Source organism: Chinchilla lanigera, unplaced genomic scaffold, assembly GCF_000276665.1.
Source record: "Chinchilla lanigera isolate Chin_1 unplaced genomic scaffold, ChiLan1.0 scaffold00032, whole genome shotgun sequence".
NCBI lineage: Eukaryota > Metazoa > Chordata > Mammalia > Rodentia > Chinchillidae > Chinchilla > Chinchilla lanigera.
This window is the reverse complement of record NW_004955433.1, coordinates 4,264,279-4,287,528: the sequence shown is the minus strand read 5'-3', so window position 1 is coordinate 4,287,528 and position 23,250 is coordinate 4,264,279. Positions and strand designations below refer to the sequence as shown.

General features: G+C 38.4%; 1 protein-coding gene across 1 annotated transcript in view; it reads left to right on the top strand.

The window, feature by feature from the left end:
• The window catches only part of Antxr2 (anthrax toxin receptor 2), a gene marked incomplete in the record, with an annotated part of 132,883 nt that overhangs the window by 58,083 nt on the left and 51,550 nt on the right, over positions 1–23,250 (top strand). The window contains 3 exon segments of the mRNA XM_005388217.2: positions 5,362–5,457; positions 18,028–18,075; positions 18,868–18,960. Of these exon segments, the coding sequence (XP_005388274.2) occupies positions 5,362–5,457; positions 18,028–18,075; positions 18,868–18,960 (237 nt within the window).

The following is a 23,250-nucleotide window of genomic DNA, read 5'->3' as shown; positions in this document are numbered from 1 at the left end:
GGGAGCTCTGGGAACCGGATACAGGAAGAAAGCTAATTCAATGAAAGTTTTCAGTTGAAATCAGCAGATCGGAAATACAAGATTGCATCACCAGTAGAATCAGTGAAGAGATGAGAGAGCAAGGAACAACTCAAGGTCTGGGAAAACCGGAGCACTTAACCAATCAAGGAAGTGGAAGGAAGATGAAGAGAGGGCCTGAGAGCAGTGCCTGGGGTGGTCGCAGAGGACAAGGACTGACTAGGACACAAGGAGTCACCAGGGACCTCCTTGCCCTCACCCTGCTGATGGTTTGAAGCCTTCTCCTCCATGTGACTTCTATTATTACACTAGTTATTTCAGGATAATAAATGTTATAAGTCATTATATCATATTGGTAGTAATCACAGGGAAATTATTTTTCTCATTAGAGCTAACCATATTTTGAATCCACCATCCAATACTTCTGGCATGTGGTAATATTACCTGACCTGAGCTGATGAAATGCACAGGCTGATTTGTACATGAAGTCTCTATTCAAGATAGAATGGGTACTTTGTAATGTTATGCTAAGTCCTGGGACTTTGGGTGTAAGTGGTAGTTCATTTGTGAGGGACTTTCAGATATGGGGACTAGGGAAACCGCTGTTAGTGACGTAGCTTGTCGCAGTGGTTTCTACAGGCATTTAAAAACCAAACAAAAGAAAACACCGTTCTGTAGGAATTGATTCATCCTTCTGAAAATCATCCAGGTGAAGAAGCCCTTTGTGCTCCCAGAGTATCCTGCGTGCAGTCCTGCTGAGGTACACAGAGCAGTGAGCTGCAATTTCCTGTTCACGAGCAGGCCTTGCTCATTTACCTTGTAACTCCCACAGCAGGGCTGTATCTGGTCATTGCTCCCTATCATTCCTGTAAGGACTCACAGCACTCACTTTGAGCTTGTTTTCTAAATGAGTGAATGAAAGTTGCTGTGTATGTACTTTAAAAGTGAGGAAACTATAGTTTAGATTTAAGAGATTAGAATTGGAGGAGGGTTGGATTTTAGGCAGTCCTTTCCCTTCATTGCTTCTTAGAACTCTTAAATGTATCTCTTGATTTTAGTAATACAGTGAAAGGTTGTGGTCTAATAATTCCTCTAGAGGCATCAGACCATGAGTGTGTCCTCTGAGCAAGTATCAAGTGCTAGACACTGTGATAACCACTATTATACAGTGTTGAACACTTTCTGGCTTTTTAAAATCACAAGACAAGAGGAGGCTGCTACTGACATGTGAATTTCATGGATAAGAAAACTGGGGAGTGGTGAGCAGAGAGAAACACTTCCCTTCTTTAGCTGTTTCCCAGACCCTCAAAGGTGTAAGTGTTGATAAGTAGAAAACCTGTGGTTTCAGCTCCCACTGTCCCTGGGAGAGGGGTTGCTTGGAGCCTGCAGGCTCAGTAAGCTTCAATTGCTCGCCCAGTTGCACAATCTATTAAATGCTAGAACTGAGAATGAGTTTTTGTTCTGTCTCTTTCTGTCCTAGAACAAACACTTGCACAATCTGCCATTTTCAGTCAGATCCTAAACTGGTTTATCTGGCACAGAGGTCAGCAAACTTTGCTCTTGAAAGCAAGGTAGTAAATACTTCAGGCTTGGGGACTGTGTGGTCTCTGCAACAGGACTCAAACCTGCCTTCTCGTGCAAAACCAGCTGTGGACATTTTGTAAACAAAGAGCTGTGGCTGTATACAATAAGGCCATGCACGCTGACATTTGAATTTTAGGGAATAGATTTTTCTTTTGCAGGTTTTCAGCTATGTAATAAATTAAGAAACAGTTTTTATCTTGTGGAGGAATCTTACAAAGCAGCTAAGCTTGATTTAGCCCTTGGGCTGTATTTACTAACTCCTGACATAAAATATTTTTAAAAATTCCAGTAAATGAAATCATCAGCTCTTTCATGACTCTTTCTTTCCCTAACTCTAAGTTCTTGGTAGAAAACTTGCAGAGGCCAATTTTCCCCTTTTTGTGTTTGTTTTTTTTCTGATGTGGTTGTTGTGATTATTTTCTAGGTAGATTACAACATGTTATTCATGTATTGTGAAACTTTTGAGTGATTCTTCCTTGCATGTATTTTGCAAAATGTAGTAGTGACCCTGACTTTTTTTTATACTTCTATGATTCTCTTAGGTAGAGTTGCACTTCTCTTTGGCAGAGTAAAATTTCTGATTATTTGTTGTAATTTGTTTTTAATGAAGAAAAGGAAGTTAGATGCAAAGTTCAACAACTGTATATGTTTGCAGTGAGTAGAAAATAAATTCCTTCCAACCTAACATTGAGCTTGAAATTCTGCTGTCTCTAGATGAGATTTGCCTCCTTGGCCTTCACTAATGTCTGAATTCTGAGTTTTAGACTGGACTTTGCATTTAGCTTTCTTACCCAAGTCTTTGTAGACATCTGAAAACGCTCCTTGTTCTGAACTATTTTTAGGAAGAATTGATGTAACAGATGGTCAGCTGGAAGGTCATCTAACAAATGGCCATTAATTTAACAAATGGCCAGTTCCCTTGGTGGTTCAGCACAGCTTCTCAGAGATCTGTACTTGCCTTCTTCTCCTCAGCCTCTTCAGGAGACGCTCAGTTCCCTCCAGCTCTGTGCCCAGCCACACAGATCTCTCTGTTCCTCTTGCTAGAGTCACTCTTGTCCAGCCCTCTTTATACACCTTCCTGAGGTCCTCTCAGGAACCCTAGACCAGGTTAGTTCGCACTTCTACATGTTTCTGGCAGATACTCCTTCCACAAACCTCACACTTGTAATTTATTTAACGTTTATCTCTAAACGGTGGGTTTGGGAAAGACTGGTCCGACACTGTAACTCTGGCACCTATTTCATGGCCAGGTATACGGTGGGAGCTCATCGTATACTATTTGGATGAATGAAAAACTATATTTTAGCTTCTAGTCACATACATTTGTTCCATTTAGTTCAAGAAAAATGACATTCACATGTTGAATATTTGTTAGGATTATTTTCTACATGAGATCTCTTTAAAGAGAGATGTATGTCAGTGACAGTGAGAAGCCTCTCATCTCTGCCCATGACACAGATAGGTGTGGTTTTATTCAGTTTGATACTTTTCTTCATCTTGCTCTTGAGTTTGGGTTGTGCACCATGGTGTCTGTTCACAAGCTTGTGGAACTTTATGGGTTTGACATTTCCTTAATTTGTTTATGAAGTTATGAGAACAATGAAATTATTTCCCTTTCATGACTGATATGCTCTATGCTCTGATATCAGGCTCTGGAAATCAAAACAGAGGAAAAGGGAAGCCTGAGTCTGTATCCAGATAACTGAGCTAATGTCTGGGGTGGCTGCAGGCAGGACTGTATCTCAGAATAGATAGCAAGGTCAGATAATAGTAAATTATGTGCTTCCTCTTACCTTATTTTCCTCCATCCTGGCTTAAATCCATTAAGGTTAGGTATGTGGCTTTTCAAAATTGTACCTAGTTTAGTTTTACTTTTTTAAGACCAGTCTTTAGAAACAGGAGAGATGATAATATTGTTACAATAAGTGTAAATTTGCATCTGGAAGAGCAGTGTTTTGTCAGTCTTACTGATAGAGGCATTTTATTTTGAGGGAGGATCAAGAAGGGTTGGCTCATCTACTTTACATTCTAACTATTGACATATTTTCACAACTTTATGTTCATGGCATAGAAAAAGCAAACCAACCACTAAGGTTTAGCAGGTTTGTGGCTTCTAGTTGCACATCCTTATTTTTGGACAGAGGTTGTGAATTCTAAGAAAAGAGGGAACCAGGTGTTCATAGAAGTTGAATAACAGCCAAATAGTGAATTCCAGGATTAGATCCTCAGGCGGGAAGAGATTGGTGGGAGTATTTCATTCATTCTGTACAAGGACATTTGTAGATAAAGAGAGTATGTCCGTAAGACCTTGTATTTGAAGATGAGATTAAGGATTTATACATTTGATGACATTTCTCTTGTAGCATAGTTTTCCATGTATCTCTGTTACATTCTTCTGGTGTAGTTGATTGCCTAGATTTTATATGTTAATGCAAGTTGAGATGTAGAAAGTAACTTGATTTGTTCATGAATACTTAGGACTCTCTGCAAAAGAATGTACTTTGGGTATTTTCCTAAATTGCTCTGAATTGTTTTCTTTGACTTTAAAAACAAAGTACTTACTATACACATTTGTATGAGCATTTCTATAAGTATTTGTCTTCTTCTTCTTTTTTCTTTCTTGAATTCTTTCCCACAAACAAACAAACCAACCAAAAAACCCTCTGCCAAAATAAGGCACACAGCATCCCTGGGTATCCCAGATGGGGCTTTAGGAGACACTGTTCCTTAGAAACATTAAAGGTCCTACTCATCAAGTAAAGATATTTGCAATGTTTTTGGTGTCTGTGTCATTTGGTTTCTTATTTCTTTGGAGTTCATTCGTAAATAGTATTTAAATGATAACACTGATATACAGGAGTAAGCTAATTGGGCCTAGCCTCTGATTTCCTAGCACTGACAATGAATCATGACAGAAAAGAGAAGTAAAACAAATAGTCACAAAGCTCATAATTACTGTCATTGCATTGTGAAAAGTACTAAACATTAAAATATGGAGAATAGAAAGTATGAGTTGTATAATCAGGAGGGACAGTTTTAGCCAGAGGGTCCAAAGAGGGCTTCTCTGAAGAGGTGACTAACCTCAGCCTGGTGGAATAATAGGGTTTGTTAAGATGAAGGGGGTCAGAGGTCAGGGTCTAGAGTAAGTGCCTTCTGGCTGGAGGGTCTGGACAGTAAGGAAGTGAAGGGTATCTGTGTGCTTCTGTCAGTAGTACCTGAGCTGTAGTCAGAGATCACCTGTTATGTGTATTCATGAGGCTGCATTTTCATAGACATGTATGTGCCAGCGCCAGAAAGAGCCTTTGCAGATGATTTGTATCTACTTGGTATTTTAAAAAATATATTCATCTTGTCATATTGTTTAAGAATAAAAAGTGTACAGTGTTCTATCATCATAGTCTAGGAGAGTTCTTTTCAGGGTAACCATGCTTGAGCCCAGGTAATTTCTACCTACACCCAAAAGATAGGGAGCATTTGTCTAGCCCTAAATAGGGATTTTTCCCCTACAATGATTTAAAACATTTTGAAAGTGGTATACAACACACTGAAAGATTTTGTATTTATTACTGTCTATCTCAACAGAGCCTAACATTAGGAAATAAAATCTAAAGGAATGTATAGCATTTAAAAGAAGATAGCTGAAATGGCCTGGCACCAGTGTACTCTCGGGATTCTTTTCTGATGGTTCCTTAAAAATGTACATGTGGGATTTGTCCTAAGATTTGCTGACTGCTTTGTTTTTGTCTTTGCCTCCGGTAGTCCAATGGGATTGCAGCCCTCATCGCTATTTTGGTCTTACTGCTGCTTGTGGGCGTTGGTTTGATGTGGTGGTTCTGGCCCCTTTGCTGCAAAGTGGTGAGTAAGAAGGATTTGCAACTCTACTCTTTTCTATTTATTTACTTTTTAATCAGGAAGATGTAAAGTAAAGCCTGACATACGAATGAGTGGCACGGTGTTCAACCCCTGCAAAGTTCCAATTAGCAAACTGAATTTTAATCATTTCGTCTAATCTATTCTAATCAATTCAGGAAAGCATGCATGGCAATGCCTGGTATAAACCTCCATCTCCAAAGCTCTTCAAAGTCAGGTTCATGGGATGAAGTATTAAGAAATGAAAAGAAAAAGTTGAGACTAATGTTGTTCCACTCAAGCACCAGAAAACTTCACGTAAATTGACTCTTCTTTCTGTTGGATTCACGGAGAGCAGCTGGTAATCTCTTCGTTTTTGAAAGTGCTTATTGACTCTTTTATCTCTTCTTGAAGGATTTACTATTGCAGGATCTTCTTTGTTTTCCTCTGAAAAACATTTTAGACATAAGTCAAGTGCAGGTGTTGGAGTTTCTGTTCAGTAGTCACTTCTGGAGTAATGACAAGTGGTTTCAATGTTGATTTGCACATGTAAAGTGCGTAAAAGGAGATGGACTTGCATTACCTCTACTGCTGCTGTGGTAAGTCACCACACACTTGGCAATGTAAGCAGCAAACATGTATCATCTAACGGACATTGAATACCAGCTCTGATGTGGGTCTCCTTGGGCTTAACTGGGCTTAAAAGGTGCCAGCAAGGGTGCATTCCTTCGTGCACCTCCGGAGGGGAGTCTCTTTCATCATCTTTTTGCGGTTTTAAGAGGCCATGGACATCCCTTTCCTCATGGCCTCTTTCCTCCATCTTGCAAACCAAGATGTTGTATCTTCTTGGTCCCTCTCCTGTGATCACATCTCCGAGACTGAATGCAGCGAGGAAAAGTTTTCCAGTTTTAAGGAGCCGTTGCTATTAGGTTGGACCCACATGTGTAATCCAGGATCATCTGTCATCTGGAGGGCCTTAATCTTAATTACATCTGCAAAATTCTCTTTGCCATATTAGGTAATTTATTCACAGGAGCAGAGAGTGAGGAGGTATTGTTCTCCCTACTACAGAGAGTTCTTAAGTAATACATTTCAGCACATCTCCAGAAATTCAGTGTAGTTTGTTCAGAGTTCATGGAAAGATTATTCCAAAGAAACTTTCTTTGGAAGCATGCTTACTCTATGTTTTGAGAGTTCCATATATTATAAGCACACTAACGTTACAGAACTTTACAGTCTATAGATCATGGCAGTATTTGACATATTACTAGGCTGCCTCTTTCCCTTTCAACTTTGCCTGTTGACTTCAGCTTTTTAGCTGTTTCAGGCTGTGCTTTATATTATCCCTGCATTCATTATTAATTGTCCTTCAATCTGTTTTCATGAGGCAACTATAGAATATTTTATCTCAGAGCAGTTGGCCCACGGAGAAGGCATAGAATTAGTTCAGACAACAGCAGAGGCAAGAAACATCCTGTCTCTTTGCTGAACTAATCAGTTTCCTGCCATAGCAATTTATGCTCAGACAGTTTCCTGTTGTAATCTTGATTATCCGAGATATGGCTGTTTTAGGGTGCTTAGCATTCTTGAATCTCAAATTAAGAAGCAAAAAGGTGGCCTAATGTGATTTGTGCTCCTGGGTTTTTAATTTAAACTTCACGGTCGTGGATTTCCTCCTTCATTACTTTCCAATTTCATTTACTATTGACTTGAGGAGTCAAAAGTGTCAAAGTGTATAGTTTTTTTTGTTTTTCAAGACACATGCCAAAACGGAAATGGGCTTCTTTGTGAAGTTTTTGAAGTGCTTAAATGTAGATTTTGACCATCATTTTGGATACTATAAAGGGAATGCGATCGTTAGTGGTAAGAGAAGCTCCATTCCAACGTTGAGGCTTTGCAAGCTATAAATCATGGTCTTGTCTTTGTGTAAGGCACAGAGCAGTCCCTTTAACTGTGTGATAGGATGTTGAAGACTTCCTATCTTTAGAAACATAAATGCTTGTTCATTACAGAGTTTATTTAATAGAGAGAACCACCTTCATTTCATTCTTAGAAATGGAGATCGAAAAGCACCCGGTCCCATGTATAAACTTATATTTGTACCAAATAGAAATGAAACCCAGCAAATGTTTCCTAAAGTAGGTTGAAAGGAAGGAGAAGTGCTGGCTATGATGGTGCACACCGTAATCTCAGCACTCTGAGAGGCTGAGTTAGGAGGATTGCAAGCTCAGCCTGCACAACTTAGCGTCTTAGCCATACCCCGTCCCCCAATAAAAAGCAAGTCCCGCAGATGTAGCTCAGTGTGAAGGCCCCGGGTTCAGTCCAACAAGAAGCAGGCAAATCTGGAGGCGAAATTCTACGTGATCACTCAGTAGGTGTCAGTTCTAGGAATCCGGGATACAAATAGAATTCACTGTTCAATGTAGAAGCACAAACATGCACGAAGTGTGGACACAGAGTCAGGAGTGTGAAAAATCACCCTGCGTGAAGAATGGGAAGAACGTAACGGACGTGTTTTCAGAAACCTGACTGAGTCAGTGGCCTCCACCAGGGTATGAATGGGGACAGATGGGGCAGTTGAGGAAGGATATTCCAGAAGTGCATTTGAAACAGTTCTTCTGGTGTGCTTTGGGCAATGCTGGGCTGAAAGTGGAAGATAGTTTGGGTTTGCACAAGAACTCTGTATGGGAAGGCTTCCTGTACCCTGCAGGAAGTCTGACTGTCCAGGGAGGGTGTGGAGACCCTTGGTCAGTGTAACCATCTGACAGCACCTTTGCTTTCAGTACAGTACTGCTGATGCTTCCTTTGCTGGAAGTCCAGGAAGACTGTCCAGCTGAGCTGTGTCCACGATTGAAATGTACAATTAGTGACGGCTACTGCATCTTGGGTACGGCGAGTGTGAAGCATCTCTAACAAAGTGTAGATGAGATCGTAAGCCAGAAGGGAAGTGGGCTAGAGAGAAATAAAGAGGGGATGTGGAAAGAAAGAGGATGTGAGGTCATAGTCTTACGAAAAAAGATATTGAGTACTTCAAAGGATGTTGTAGTACAATTGCAGGGTGTTTATTTTATTCTGTTCCTTCCAGAGAATGTATTGTGCATTGCTGAGATGAGAATGTGGTTAGTTAAAGAATTCTTAGCAGTACTGAATTATCGGATTCTATTTGATTTTGATTATTACTAGTAAGATAACTGTTTTAAATATACTTTTTAATGGAAAATGAAATGCATTTAATTCAGCTTAGTTGTGTACAGTTTTCTTTTTCTTTTCTTTTCTTTTTTTTTTGAGACAGGATCTTGTTATGTAGTTTCTGGTCCTGAATTCACTATGGAATCCTGGCTGGCCTCAAACTTGCAGCGATCTTCCTGCCTTAGCCTCCCAAGTGCTATGATTACAGGCGTGTGCCACCACGCATGGCTACAAATTTGTGGCTTATTTAAATATATTTTAAGAACTAGCAGTAAATATTTAACTCTAATCTTTCAGCTGAAACATGACTAAACATCTTAAAGTGGTCTTGGGCCCATTTGGAGCATGTCGGCTCTCCATCTTCCTGGATGTCTGAAGCCTAGGAGCTCTTATCAGGATCTCGAGCCTGGGGCAATCTGAACCAAGGCTCCTTATCTGCCACATACTCTCCAGTCATTTCCTGTTTTGTGAAATATGAAATACTGAATCATATTTTATGAAACAGGGAAATCATTCAGTGTTCAGAGATGGATGTTTCACAGCTATCTAATCTGTCACTCAGAGATGACAGTGTTTCTTACCTCTTAAACAGCAGTGTTCAGGTTCTCAGATTTTGTTTTGTTCATTCATTCTTTTGTTTGTTTGTTCAGGGTTTTTTCTGCCTCAGTAATGGGAAGGCTATCAAGGGGTGTTTGTTGGGTTTCCTATAGCAGTGTTTCTCCTTGAGAGGAAAGCAGGCAAAGTGGGCGTCTCCAGGTGTCCCTGTGCTTGGGAAAGGCCCCAGTAGTGAGACGACTAAAGATCCCTAAAGATGTCCAGGTCTCAATCCCTGGACCCCAGGAATGGTATCAGGTGTGGCAGCAAGCTTCGCAGTTGTGCTAAGTGGAGGATTTTGAGATGGGAAGATTTCCAGGACGAGCTCAGTGGGTGCTTCATGCAAGCAGAGGTCTTGTAAGAGGCACACAGAGGGACGTTAGACAACAGAAGGGGAGAGGACTCTGTGTGGGGCAGGGGCAGTCACATGCTGGGTGGTTCTGGCGTGAGCAGAGGTTGATTCACCCTTGGAATGTGGAGAGTTCAGCTTTGCTCACGCTTGAGTTTTTAACCCAGGAAGAGCCTGTTCAGATTCCTGACTTCTAGGACCAGACTGCTGCAGCAGATCATGGAATTGAAAGAAGAAAGGGAAAAGCCCTGCTAGACTATTAGGCACCCAACATGCTTTTAATATGAGATTATTTTATCATTTTAAGTCTTTCAATTCATTTTAATATGTCTTTAAGGAGGAAAGAAAGAGGTGATGTCATTTAAAATGTCACTGATGACGTTCTCTATGTTCCTGGGCATATATGCAAAAGTAGAAATCAGAACCAATGATATCTGAAGAATTTTATCTGGTAATACTTTGAACCATAGAGCCATTATGAAAAGCTGAATTTCTAGGCACTATCATCAGTGAATTATAGGTTTTGTTGAGTTTGCAAACAGTTCCATAAGGGGAAAAGTTCTCATTTTTGTGTGAAGTTATTTCTTGCCATCTGTTTTAAGAGTCTGCATCTCGCTCATTGAGTATTCTCACATCCGTCCTCTATAACTACTTTTCTTTAACAAAGACGTTGGCAGCAGTGCTCTTTTTTTCCTTAGATTAAAAAACAGGGGCAGGAAGGGCTAAGATAAAATTTAGCACACATTGAATTACAAGTGAAATATCAGAAAACATAGATGTTTTCATCATTGCTTAGCTTAGAAGACATGTTGAGTTTATGGCAGATTTGTTTTACTAATCAGAGAGCAGGAATGACAGTTGTGTAGTTACATGATTTGGGATAACCAGACCCTCCACAGAACTACAGATGCAAGGCTAATGAGGTGGCAAACAAAGGCTTTCTGGAGTGTTGTCAGTGAGCGTGTTATACAGCTGCAAATACACGCAGGAACAAGCTGGAGGTAATAAATGCTCACTTTGGTCTAGTGTCCTTGGTCAAAGCCCTCCAACCTCAAGGGAAAATTGCAAGTTGTTTCTTCCTTCGTGCACTTAGGTTATTACAGAAAAGATCTCATGAATCATAATTTAGAAAACAGTTTAAGAAGTTATCTTTTTAAAACCTAATTTGCTTATAAAGAAGTTGAGGTTTCATGAAGAGGATCTGACAGAGGCTCTTAGAATCACTTCTTAGCCAGCAGCAGCTGTGCCGTTCTTGCTAAGTAGTCATAATGCTTCCACCCTGTGCCTGCTTTTTATTGTTGAGGTGGGCTCCCGGCACCTTCACTGAGTTACCTTCCGAGCAGCCTGATTTTTTTTCAGATGCACAATAAAACAGGAGTAATTTAAATTTTAATATGCCTCCCTTGCACCATTAATTAAAGTGATTTATGTTTGGTTGCCTCCTTGAAATACAGTGTGATGTTAGGACGGATTGCTTCCATGGTGATGTTCTCCAACAGAGTATCAGTTCTGAAGCAGGGTATCAGACTCTTCCTGGTTTTAGTTTATTTGCTTTGACAGCAGCACCTTTACTTAATTCCTGGCAGAACAGGCTCTCACACTGTTCATCTCAGGCCGTATTTGGCATTTTAGATTGCATTTATTGTCTAGATTTATGGTCGCTTACTTATTTGTTCAATAAGGTTCTTTGAACATTGAGGAGTTTGCCAAAGAGGAAAGGAAAAGGGTGAGGTAATCTGGATCATATTTTGGTTTGGATATTGAAAATGTGTAACTTTGTGGAATTCAGAAGAAAGGAACTTACGTGTGAATATGAGAACTTTGTGTTTATGTGTTTCACAAGAAAGGCACTAAACTTGCTCTCTGATTTTATAAAAAAGAAAAGAGACAATGGAAGGAAGATGCACATATATATTTAAATAAATTGTTATAAATACTAAGAGCATTTTTTTCTGTTGTCTGTGGGCTCTTAGGCACTGAGATGATATTACGAGCATTTCTTTTTGTCACTGGTAAGATTCAGTTCTGCAATACTACTTGATCTGCAGTCCTTGTACAGTATCTGTTTTTTTTTTTTAAATATCCAAAGCAGTTCAATGTTGACAGTTCTTTTCACTCTTTTCTGAATATTGGAACATGATTGCATCGAGCTGGTTGCAGGCTCCAGTGCTGACATTTTCTAGCGCAAAGAATGCCCACATCATTCGAGCATTTGAAAAGTGTTAATGAGCAGATCAAAAGGACTGTTGCCTGAAGCAGCTAACTTTTTTTAAAATAAGAAATCGGCTCTCCTCCAAACTGAAATCTTCATTCTAGCAGCTAAGTAGATGAGATGTAATCCTCCCTGATGATGATAATAACAAATGAAAAAAAAAGTTGGAGAAGAGTCAAGCTCTGCATATGGTTCATAAAGTGGTGAAAGTGTTTTCCAGAATTTTCAATACAGAGATGAAGGATGCTAAGTGGAAAAAATCCTGGCAACTAGGCAATATTATGCCTTTTAAAATCTGCAAATTCTCATAAAATATGGTGCATATGAATACATTCTTTTCTGAAATGAATGTGTTTTTTGCACTATTTAATATAAGAATGGGAGTCTCATGACTGTTATTTTTAATGCATTTGGGCAACAGTAAGTTTTCCCTTTCTCCTGAACTAGTTTCACTGAAATGTGGGGATGTCAGCTTGACACATACTTTCGCCGTTGTCAGCATTTGAGCCAAACAGCCTTAGATTATTTTTATCTTCCTTTGTTCCTCACGAGGTCATGTGGTGTAGGGAAGCATTTTCAAATATCACAAGAAAGCCATTTTTCTATCCCAACATTTCTAGATGAATGGTATTAAGCATAGTAGTAGACATGTTATGTTTCTCTGAAATGGTAATAAACGCTACCTTACACAGTATCACAAGCTTTAAATATTACCATTTACCCGTATATCCATCCTTTTATCTGTCCATTCATCCATTCATCCATCCATCCACCCATCCATCCATTTATCCTAGTAGGTAGCAACTGCTTAACAAATCTTAGGCCTCATCTCTGCATACTTTTCTTTGTAGTCCAGATGTTATTTTAAAATGTCACGTGCCAGAAGTTGAACTCAGAGTTAGGAGGTGGCTGGACTGGAGTTTTGGGTTTGAATCTTACTTCTGTGGTTTCTCTTTCCAGGTACTTAAGGAAAATTCTTGAAACTAGAGCCTTCATTTTCTTATATTTAAAATGGAGATAAGCCTAGTAATTTCATAGAGTTATTATAAGAACAAAACGCAGAGCATAGTAGATTTTGGAAACAATAGTAAAGGATGGTTATTTTCTTAAAGTATAAAAAAAATTAATTACAGGTTTGCAGCAGCTAATTATTAAATTCATTGTAGGGAGTTGTTACATGTTGTCTTGGTTACTTTTCTCTCATTGCTGGGACAAAATACCTGACACCCAAAATTAAGGGAGGAAAGGTTTATTTCGCTTACAGTTTGCAGAGGTTTCAGTCCTTACTTGGCAGATTACAGGCAGACTGGCACATGGCAGAGAGCTACAGCTCAGGGTGGCAGAACACAGCAAAAGAACAAGCACACAGCAGGGCTGAATGGCGTCAAGCACCCTTTTCCTCTCCCTTATGTATGCAAACTATCCACCCCAGGGCGGGTGTAGCTCTCACACCCGTAATCAATTAAACTCTAAAAGCCTGCCCCATGACCACATGAGGCTTTGGGGGGACACACAGACACAAACCATAACACATGTACATAACACATCTTAACTAATTTTACTTCCCTTCCCTCTTCCCTCCTGCCATCTCTTGGTCGCCTTCCCATGGCTATTGTTAATAAGTAAAACAGCCCACAGGTTAGCCTTAGCTCTGGTTCAGTTCCTGAAAGTCCTCTTCCTTGTGATGGAGATTGTGTATCTTAATTTACTAGATCAAAAATTGACTTAGCTAGAGCTTTAAGGGCTTAATATCCATTGTTGACAATATAAAAGCTGTGTGGGCCAGGTCTTCAAAATCACTTTAAATTTATAAGTTTAGTCATATATAAGGTTACTTACATGTTACTGGCAAAAACAAACCCTTAGATTCTTTCCTGGAGTGAGTACAGTGCATACAGACATGGCCATGCTTAGTTATGGAAAACCTTTGAAGCAAAAGACCTGGTGGAAACATTGTAATATATATTTATTATTTTTAAAGAATTTTCATATTGGAAAAGACCTACACTTAGTCTATTTCCTAGGTGAAGAAACTGAGGATGATCTAAGTCTTACCAGCTGTCACTGAATTCATTAGCTCTCTGACTTTACTCCTTGAGAGAGAAATTTGATGCTTCATTTTCTTTGGAGCTAGTAATATTTTAGTTTCATGAAAATCTATCTCTACCTATGAATCATTTATAGATGAATATATATATATATATATATATTTCCTCTCTATTTTATCTCTAAATGTGCAAGTAGACTGTGCTACTTCTTAAGCATTCTTAGTTCCTGCAGCTTCATTTTTGATCATAATTTGATATCTGCTCTCTGCAGACTACTGTGTTAGACCTGGTAGGCACTGATAGTATTGATAAAGAAGGAGAATGGTTATTTCCCTTAAAATCTACACTTTAAAGGGACAATTTGAAAGTTACAAAATAAACATAAATCCAATCTAGCAAAGCATGAATTGTTTACCTGTGCAATTATATATGTATTTCAAAGTTTTAAATCTTCTACGGAAAGTTGGTAGGTTTGTCTGTGGTGGCTCGCTGAGACCGAGCATGGAAATGGTCATAATAGTTAAAGGAAGTAGAGGGGTCGTCAGTCTGATTGGAGTGAGGGTACATGTGGGTGTTTGTAGGTAGGATGATGGGCTGAACTGTGGGAGGACTGACACCCCATGCGGAGACATTGGAACAATGAGTGTAGAAGAGCTGGATCATGCAGGTGTTCTGAAAAGGAGGCTGTACTTTTTCACCTTGTAGCTTAGACTAGATAAAGACTTTTCAGTAAAGTACAAGAGGGCAGTGGTGGCACTCATGATCCTTCTGGGAGTGACAGAAGTAATCATATGAAGATTTTACATTGAAAATTTTTCCATGATCAGAGCTAAGCTAGATCTGTACAGGATAGTGAGTACGACATTGAGAAGAAAGCGTTATAGAGGGGGAACATGCAATGTTTTCAGGAGAATATGGCAGTGTTGGGGATTCTGTTTGTGTCATCAGAAATTTATGTATCAGTGCAAGATGTACAAATAATAAAAGAAGTAAATTTGAAGTTCTCACAGTAAAATGAGAATAGATTCATGTATATTATGCTCAGCCTTAATGTAATGGAAGGACGTACCTGATTCTTCTCTAGTGAGAGAACTCCAGAGAGCACTTTCTGATACTTCACAAAACTAAAAGGGAAAGTATGAGTTGAAATGTTCTTTTAATAAATTTCAGTAATTTATTGATTTGAATTGTTGGGGTAAGAACTGTTATTCCCTTTTGCCTATGGAAAAGATTGCTTATGCTTCTGTTAGAAGACTATTGACCAGGCTGCACAGGTTAGATTCAGGGGTGGGTTAGAGATAGAGAAACAAGCTATGCACACACAGCATGTAACTACTGATGCCAAAAGGCAATGACAGTTATACCCGATCAATCAATTATTTCAGTATTATTAATTACAATGCTTAGGATGGGAAGGACAAGGACGGATGAGTGTGTGTGTGTTTTGTCTGAACACCATTCACTTGCATGAGCTCAGCCATAGTTAAAATGCTCTGATCAGTGCTGCAAATTAGTATTGAGATATTGACTAAAAGAATATGTGCTGAGGAAACAGAACAAAATGATGAAATACCTCAGAACACTTCATGAGAAACAGCTGAGAACAGCTGCCCAGTGGGCAGACTCAGTAGAAATGTGGTAGTTATTTTAGTATTCAAAACTAGACATTTTCTCTAGTGGAAAAATTCTGTGGTGTGTGAGTGTGTGTGCGCGTGCGCATGTGTGTGTGTGTGTTTTGTGTATCTGTCTTCTCAGATTTTAGGGCCAAGAGTAAAGAGTGGAAAATATAGATAAAGAAAGAGAAACTTTGGCTGCAGTTGGGGGAAAAACCTTGAAATGATGAGTTGCTTGGCAGTTTCTTTGTGAGGCAGCAAATTTCCTCTTTTTGAAGCAGTCCAGACATACTTGCACTACACTTTGGTGGCCATTACTCAGCATATTGGAGTTTGGTTGTGTGTACACTGGAGGAGTTGAAAATGACCTAGATGCTTTCAAGATCCAGAGTATCCCAAGTTCTTGGTTTTCAGTAGTGATGGTGGGAATGGAATAAGAATCCTTTTTTCCTTTTCCTCTCTCCATACTCCATTCCCTTCCTCTCTGTCCCTCCCTCTCTCCCTGTGTTTTTCTCTCCCCACTTCCATTTTTTCCTATTTTTCTAAGTTTTTTCTTTTCTCTTTTCTCTCATTTTTCTCTCTCTAAATTCCTTTTTCTCCTCCTGCCTTATTTCCTTGAAAGTCGTACTTGTGCTAGACACTACTAAGTACTGGGAATGCAGTGAGAAGTTACACAGACACAAAAGCTGTTTGTATGGAATTTACAAATTTTTGGAGCTACAGGAAATTGTATAGTTTGATAAATGCTGGGGAAGAGCAAAAAAATACCTTTGCATTTCAGGGGAATCTTAATCTGCTTTGGAAAGATGGCAAATTCATGGGGAGAATGGGATTAGATAAAAGGAGAGATTTCAAAAAATCTATTGGACGTAGGAACTGTTTGATGGGGTCACTTGGAAGTGAGAAAGATATGACAGCTATGCCAACATTTCCAGGCTGCACCTGGAAACATTGATCTGCTTGAAAGAAACAAGCAAGTTGGGAAGGAGTATTGGCTTGTGCATGAAGATGACTGGACTGGTTGTACCTATCTGAGTGTGAGACACTGACAGATCTAGTGTTACCACTTATTTTGAAAGATAGGTTGCTTAAAAAAAAAAAAAAAGAAAAAGATAGGTTGATAATGCCGTGAGACACTTTTGTTTTTAATAGAGGAAATGTTCCTATAGTTCAATTTCCATGAATTTATTTTACTTAATTACAATATTATTTTAAATCTTAATCTTCCTGCCACTTATTCTTGAGCTGACTGTTAAAAAAAATGACATATTATTATCCTTCAACATTGCTAAAAATACTAGATTTATGTGTTTATTAATCAAATTAAAGATTTAAAAAGAAATAATGACATTTTTTGTAGGCTTAAGAGATTCAGTCAAATTCCATTACTGTGCAGTTATATTTGTGTAGTTATAGTTTGTATATTTTCTTCCTGAGGTTTAGATCTAAGCTAAAATCTGAATGATGACAATACAAATTTAGGTAATTTTGGACCGGGTCTCTAAACATTAAAAATAATATTGAAATTTAAAATTTGAATACAAATCTGATATTACCATGGGGAAGCATTTATGAATACCTTTACAAGAGAATCATTTAAAAAAATAGACTTGATAGTGGTAACTTCCTACATAGTAATAATAATTCCTTGATGAGGTAGAAGTGACACCTCATTCAGTCATCGTTGTTTTAAAATTAACAAAAGTTAATGTAGTTAAAATATTTGACATTAGATGAAGCAAAGCAGTTTCAGTTTTTCTTCTTAGTGTAGAGACAGGGATGCGTACTGGAATTATCAGAAGCTTGGAACTCGGGAAAGGATTTTCTATTATGATGAGGTCAATGTTTGAACATCCCTGGACCAGTCAGGTCAGCTCAAATTAAGCCTTAGACTCCATTCCTCTCACTCAGATCATTGGCCATGTAAGATTTCTTGAGGAACCATGTATAGCAAAGAAATCATGACTAACAAGTTGATTTTTTTCAGACTATCTTAAACCAACGATTTAGTGTCTTCATAGTTGTGAGGATTAGACAGGCTCAGTCAGAAGATTCTGCCTGGGAACCTTGCAGTCGCAGCCCATACCAGCCGAGCTGGAGCCACCTGCAAGCTCAGTGTGTCAGGATGTCCAGGATCAGTTCTTCTCTCACATGTCTGTCTTAGCAGCAGGGATGCCTGAAGCAGCGGAGGCTCGCCCTTGTCCCTGTCATCATCAAACCCCTCTGTAAAATCACCGTGGGCCTCCTTATAGTTTGAAGGTCTAAGGCAGACTTGTGACAGCAGAATTCCCACAGTATGAGTGCCACAAGGTTGTCAGAGGAAGACAGAAAGCTCCCTTTGACCCCTCCTCAGAAGTCATGAGGCGCTACCAAATTTGGTTGGAAAAAAGCTAGTAATGGACAGGTCCATATTCAAAGGAAGAGGCATGAATTTTAGGAGGCAAGTTCATTGGGTCATCTTTGGAGTTACCACTGTATTTTACCAATGTAATTATTTTTACACATCCTTATTATTCTCATCCTTATGCCATGGAACTTTTCCACATTTTATATTATTTTGTTTTTGAATAGGTTATCAAAGATCCTCCTCCACCACCACCACCTTCTGCACCTAAAGAGGTAAATGCATGTCTAGTAAACAGATACAGGTATTTACCCCCATATATAGATATCGCTCTCAAACTTGCTCAGTTCCATTTGTCATTAAAAAAATTCTATGGCACCTAAGTATTGACTTTTTACTTGGCAAAGATCACTTGCTATTTTTTACCTCACCATTTCTTTCACATGCTAGAAAAATGGGACCTTCATACATTGGTAGATATAAACTGACCATCAAGACTGTACATGAAGATTAAATTTACTTTTTATGGCAATATATTCATAGTCTTGATTGTCACTTGTTTTATTTACAAAAAGTTGCAAGATCCACTATGGTGGTTTAAAGATGGTATTTTGGTCCTGAAAGTGATTATTGCTTTTCATATTACTGTTAGTCAAATTGATATTACTAATATTAATGAGGAATATATCGGTATTTTACAACAAATTTTAGAACTCAAACTTATGTATATGCTGATGCTTTAAGTGCTTGTGAAAATGCTGTCCTAACTTTAAAGTTTTATCCTTTTAAGTATGAAATGATAAGCAGATTTGCAATAAGCAAATGATGCTCGTGGTTAAAGAACAACTTCTAGTAACTTAGGGATGATATAGGGATAAACCTAGGAAGGGAAATAGTCTGCGTAGCCTCTAGCATTCGACCTGAAATTTATATACATATTTCCATATATCTTATATATAATTTTTACATTTTTTCCATAATAGTAACATTACTAAATATTTTATATGTAAGCCAGTTCTAACTGAACAACATTTTTATTAAGTGAATTTTAAAAACTATCTCCACAGGAAGAAGAAGACCCTCTACCCACGAAGAAATGGCCAACTGTGGATGCTTCCTATTATGGTGGCCGAGGGGTTGGAGGAATTAAAAGAATGGAGGTTGGTATCCTAGAAAAAGCTGCTAATCTGGAATATGTATTTCTGAGATTATTAAACTATGGAAAATGTGCTTTTCACAATTCAATTCAGAGTTCATAGTATCCATTTTTACTCAGTTCTGGATCTTTTTGTATGATTCAGCCTAGCCATTTCATGTCATTCAAAAACTGATTTCATTAGTCAAAGGATCGCATTGATAAGTTCTTTGAATTCTAAGGGGAAAAAAAAAAACCCTAGGGTTTTTCTCATTGCTTTGGAAAAAACTAGTTCATGGAACAATTTTCAAAAAATCAGACCCATAAAGTTACAACAATGCTCTTTTTTGAAGAGACCCAATAGTAACTCTTTGAGGAGAAAATGGTAAAATATTCAATGACATGGAATGACTTTGTGACAAATACAGAGGAAGTGTATTTAAAACTCAGAAAAATCTTTCAATTACTACTTATGAAGTATCCCAATGAATATTACATATTTATAGAATGTATTGAACTTTCAGACTGACTCCAAGTTGGATTAAAATTGAACTTTGATATCATATCTTAAAGTCAAACAAGGTTGCCTTACCACCATAAAATAGTGTTTGAAGTGATGAAGTGATTAATAAGGAGTAGTTATTGCCAGAACCGAGCCTTCAGCAAGAGCATACAGAGGCTAGCCTCCCATCCCCAGGAGCACTTTGAGAAATTTTCTCATTGATAAAATTGTTGTAACGTTTCACTCAGACCCTTGCATATCCTCCTTCTTAGTTGTTCTTTAATGTTACTTCTTAATAAGAAGGTGTTTTTATGTGTTTGCCCTCATAGCTTAGGTCTTCTTTTGTCATAGCTGTTTTGTCCCAGTGTTGCCATCAAATATCAGTGAGGTCATTAACTGCCCCACAAGGGTTGCAGTTTCTCTTTTTATACATTTCAATAAAATTCAGATTTCTGAAGAGAGTTTCTTCTTTTTAGAATTACCAAAGTATTCATTCGTCTCATAGAACCACATTAGATCTTCAAGTAATGCCCATTTCCCCGAGAAGCTTGCCACTTTATTGTGAAGTATCTTCTGAGGCAGGTCTTTCATGGCCAACAAGCCATCCTGCAAGGCCTGTGCCAGAAACCACTAAGGTGGACTTTGGGAGAAGATACTGCACATATATTTGCATGGGAGTCTCAGCAGTCCAAGAGAAAATGATATTTTTCTCCCCTTCCATATTTTCTGTCACTGTAGGTGCAAGGAAGTGGGGCAGGAATGGGACGGATGTTATTCTGTATGTAAAAATTATACTTGTAAATAAAATTGTTATGTCCACATGTCCAAGGATGATTCATCACACAATGCTTTTAGCTTGCTTTGATTCATTCCAAAATGTGTGTGTATAGAACTATGTATGCAAAACAAAAGAAAGCGTGAAAGTTATATCAAAACATATGAGTAGGTATTTTTGTATGGAGTAAGTTTAAATGTGTGATATATAGTTCCCTGTTCTTTCTAATGAACGTATCCTTTTTTTCAGTATGAGAGATTGAATTCAGGGACTTTGCACTGAGCTATATCTCTACTGCTATATAAATTTATTCATTCATTTCTTGAGACAGGTCTCATTAAATTATTCAGGTAGTACTAAAACTTGGGATCCATGTGCCTCTCCCTCCCAAAGTGCTAGAATTAAAGGCATTAGCATCTACTAATTTATGTTTATAATGATCCATATTGAAATCTGCACATGTAATATACCACATGAGACTAAGGTAAGGATATGTGCCCCTTAATTGAATAAATAATGTTCTTGCTGGAGAAACTGGGTGTGGTGGTGCACGCCTGTAATCCCAGCACTTGGGAGGCTGAGGCAGGAGGATTGTTGCGAATTTGAGAGTAGCCTGGGCTGCAAAGTGAGCTCAAGGCCAGCCTGAACTACGTAGTGAGAGTCTCAAAAAAACAAAAAAAAATTCTTGCTGAAGATACTAAAAATAATAGGTTTTTGTAAGTCCAGTCCTCCAGTGTTCCAAAGATTGAATTCTCTTTCTAAATAAAAAAATACCCATGAGCCCCTGTGTGGACCCTGACTGAGAAGCATTATCTTCTGTTAGTTGATTTTTCACCACTGTCACAAACACCTGAGATAAACCAGTTGAAAAAGAGGAAAGCTCTGTTTTGGTTTGTGGCTCCAGAGGCTGTGGCCGTGGTCGGCAGGCCCTCTTGCTTCTGGGGCTGTGCTGAGAATGCCACGCCGAGGAGCCTGAAGATGAGCATCTCGCTCAACTCCTGGCCGCTCAGAAGTCAAAACAGAGAAACTAAGAGACCAGCGCCCCAGAGTCCTTGTTGAGGGTGCAACTCCAGGACTCCAGGACACTCTGCTAGGCTCTAGCTCTTACTGATTTCCGTCACCTTCTAATAGTGCCACGTTTAGGACCACCCCTTTAAAACATGAGCCTTCTAGGGACAGTCCAGGTCCAAAATATAGCAGTTGGTTTGTGGTGAAGAGTACCCAAAACACACACGTCTTCCTGAGTAGCCCATCATTTGAATTTCAGGAGTTACTGACTTTTACTATGTCATATTGCCTACCTATACTTTTCAGTTGAAGAAAATTTGTGAAAAGAATTCAGCTCACCTGTTATGAATTGGAGTGCATTTTAGATTTCGATAATTTTGGTCTCACTGATGGCATGTTTTATTAGTGAGATGGAAATGGGAATGAGTGGCAGGAAGTGGGGCAGGAATGGGTCGGATGTTATTCTGGAATGACAGATGTTATTCTGGAATGCCATTAAAAATGGCAAAGTAAATGCAGATATTACAAAAGAGAAACACACTGTATAAAAAAGACAGTGAATTAAGCATCATCATATTTTCTCAAATTTAAACATAGAAAGGGAAAGGCATAAACAATTTTTTTTTTTTTTTTTTTTTTTTGGTTTTTCTCCGGTACCGGGAACCGAACTCACGACCTTGCGCTTGCCGGGCAGGCGCTTTTGCCGCTGAGCTAAATCCCCAGCCCCGGCATAAACAATTATTTGTTTTAAAGCATACCTATTCAAACCTGGAAAATTCTTCTCTTAAGAAATACATTAAACTGGGGAAAGTAAATTGAATTCTAGAAATTATGAGAACAGCTCTTCATAACTAAAGTTATTTTAAACCAGTCCAGAGATTTAATCTAGAATTTTTAAATCTTACTCTCCCTATATATTAAATATTTTAAAAAATCACGGCAATGGAAATTTACAGAAAGCTGGAACCGAGCTTATGTTAATAATAGCTATTAGCACCATTCATTCACAATACTTAGTTACTGTACTTCAAATGCAGTTTCTGCCAATTCCTTGTGAAAATGATTTGTTTCTTTTCTTGATTCTGAAACTGCTTTGGTATAGTGTAGTCTCCTAGTCATCCCGATGTGCCTGGAAATGATAGAATTCCATTATTCGTAAGGAAAGCCAAAGCTGAGGTAGAAGAATGTAACTATCAAGCTTGTACTTTTTATGCTTTTCCATAATGAAAAGCTAGATATATTATTTCTTCTGAGGTTCTTTTTATTCTTGGCATTCTTTTGACCTTTTAAACTATCTCAATGTGGTCAAACTAAAACATTAGGATTTACATATATACATGTGTGATTTTGTGTTCAGAGTTGTAGGAAATCTCTACGAGGCACTTCCTAGGTTTAGACTTTGAGGTTGAGTGAGCGATGATGATTCATGGTGTTGTTCGTGGTGACACTGATGGCAGAGATGGAGCAGTTCCTCCATGAGCTAAAGCCAACTAGTTTATTTACCCCATTTTCTTAGATTTCAGCAACTCTGTGATACAAGTATAGCACTTAATGGTTAGATCCTAGGAATGCCACACTGAGTCAGAACTCTTGTTTAACTATCTTCAAATGTTTAATCTGAGAATGGTTCCAGTAATACTTGCAAGAATCTAATTATCATGACATCTACAAATATCAACTGGGAGGGATAGGCTAGGGAGCTGTATATGTTAAAATCTACCACTGCTGAATGGATCTAAATGTTATCTACTTAAACTTTTACTCTGAATTATTCCCTCAGTCATAACAGTCATGTTTACTTAACTATATGACTCATTTTGTTTTTTCCCTTAAAATTGAGACTTTACAACTGCAAGGAATCTGCCCTGCTTTTAGTTTTTAATAGTTTTAATTGTGTCTCAAAATTTTGCAAATGTTAGTTTATCTAGCTGAAGGCACTGTGACTTGAAAGAAAAGGTCATTTCTCTGGAAAGAGAGCTAACTATCTAGCTCTAAAGGTTTAATGGTTTTTAAAACAATTTTAACAGCCT